Source organism: Atta colombica, unplaced genomic scaffold, assembly GCF_001594045.1.
Source record: "Atta colombica isolate Treedump-2 unplaced genomic scaffold, Acol1.0 scaffold238, whole genome shotgun sequence".
In the NCBI taxonomy this organism is placed as follows: domain Eukaryota; kingdom Metazoa; phylum Arthropoda; class Insecta; order Hymenoptera; family Formicidae; genus Atta; species Atta colombica.
In genome coordinates, this window is record NW_017259336.1 from 1,309,682 (window position 1) to 1,311,734 (window position 2,053).

Genomic DNA, 2,053 nt, shown 5'->3' on the forward strand with positions numbered 1-2,053 from the left:
TTCATAAAATATTGATTCAGTAGACGCGTAAACTTGTCTGCAGTATGCCATTTGCTGAATATGTTCATATTTTTGTAGTAGTGAAAAAATTAAGAATGACTAATTTTAAGAAAAGATGTCTGAATAGCAAAAATTTTTTTTTATGTTCATAAATATTCATAAATTTTAATTGATGATTATAAATTCTATATAAAATTATAAAAGATTCAAAACGTTAAATATTTGTTGCATCATAAAAATCAAGTAGATTAAATTAAGAAAGTTTCAAGATTTTATTTTTATTTTCTGTAACTTTTTTTCCATCTGCTATGTTTAATCATCACGTACTTTGTGCCACTTAAATAAATTCAAATATTTTTATAAATTGCTAGAAATATTGTATTAATAAAATTTTTTTGTTTTTAAGAAAAGAAAGCAAACTGTATTATTTCAACTTTATAATTTTAGAGGCTCTTTATAATAGAATACAAAACAAAAAGTATCAATCATTTAGAGAGAACATAATCAGCATGGAGACATACAGGCTCGTATTCAGAACACGGTTATAACAATATTAGCACATATTTAGCGTAAGTTCATGTTACATATACTATGGATTTCAGAAATAAATAACTGAATTTTTCTCTCTCTCTCTCTCTCTCTCTCACACACACACACACACACACACACACACACACACACACACACACACAAAGAAATTTATATCGAATTTATATCGTTAAAAACATGAAGACGAGCTATAGAGTATATATCTTAAAAATCGCTTTCTCTTTTTTCCTGAATGTTTTGTTAAACAGTCGAAGCAATCGTGGAAAAAAAATAATTGTACAATATTATAATTGTATAACATTATAATTAATAAAGTAAATCTTATTTCTCTCTGTATTAATTATCAAAAACTTTTGTTTACATACAATATTTGATCTATTATAAGTCACAGATGAATTGATGATTCTTCTTTATTTTCTTTCTAGATCATCTCTTGGATGCGTGAAAAGAGCGATAGAGCGACAAACGCGAAGAAAATCTTGCTGATAAGACAAGAGTGATTTATAAATAATTAATCTTTCGGAAACGTGCATCTACTTCTTGTGGCAAAAAGATAATCGCGGTGTCTACATTTGCGAGTGTTAAATAAAAGAAATCTGGATGGTGCTCCGCAGTGAATACTACATATCTCAGTGAATATATACTACTTAGAGTGTGGCATATGGCCCTGGACTATGATACTACCACATACAATATGCACCACACGAATCAACTAGGTATGTATCAATGTGAACTTAGCAGTATCAAACTGATTTCTCTTCAAGTTCTAATTGCTTACTTAAATAATTCAAGATTTATTAATTTTTTAGAAAATATATGATAATTTTTAATATTTAATAATTAATTTTGTGTAAATTTTTTCTTCTTTGATTCTCTAAAAGCAAGTATACTTATATCGTTCATTTTAAAATTAAATTCGGGATTAATTTGAAATCTGCGTAGATTAGTTACGCCTAAGAATCGAAGATGAAAATAATACATGTAGTATTGAACACTAAAATATAATTTTTCTAATTGCCAAGGGCACGATTCTGTAATTTTACACACCTACTGATAGTTGTCGGTGTCGTTGCGCAGCTTTTTCATATAAAATATCTACGCAATGACAGAATATAGGCCCAATATAGGAAGGTTATAGGTCAATATATACACACAATACTTAAAAAGTATTTCGTATTTATGTTGGAAACAGTCCATTCAAGTCCTTATTAAACTTTTGTGTTAAATTTTTTATTTAACATATTTTTGAATATTAATATAACATAATGTGATTATGTTGTTTAAATAGTTTGTATTAAATTGATATTCAATATTTTCTAGTATCAAAGTTTACGCACGCGCGCATCGAGAGAACCTAATTTCATCGATTTCTGAGATGGCGTGGCTAAAATAATAATTATCTTAATTTGATATATAGCTGAGCAATATTTTCTTCTGCTTATTCATTCCACAAAAAACCATGTCGACTGGTATATTTTTATCAATGACTCCATTATCTACGATT

General features: G+C 27.6%; 1 protein-coding gene across 1 annotated transcript in view; it reads left to right on the plus strand.

The window, feature by feature from the left end:
* Positions 1–2,053, plus strand: part of LOC108688657 (histone deacetylase 4) — a 43,993-nt gene that overhangs the window by 13,433 nt on the left and 28,507 nt on the right. The window contains exon 2 of the mRNA XM_018194989.1: positions 975–1,265. Coding sequence (XP_018050478.1) covers positions 1,211–1,265 — 55 coding nt within the window. The 5' untranslated portion in view covers positions 975–1,210. The remainder of the gene's footprint in view (positions 1–974; positions 1,266–2,053) is intronic.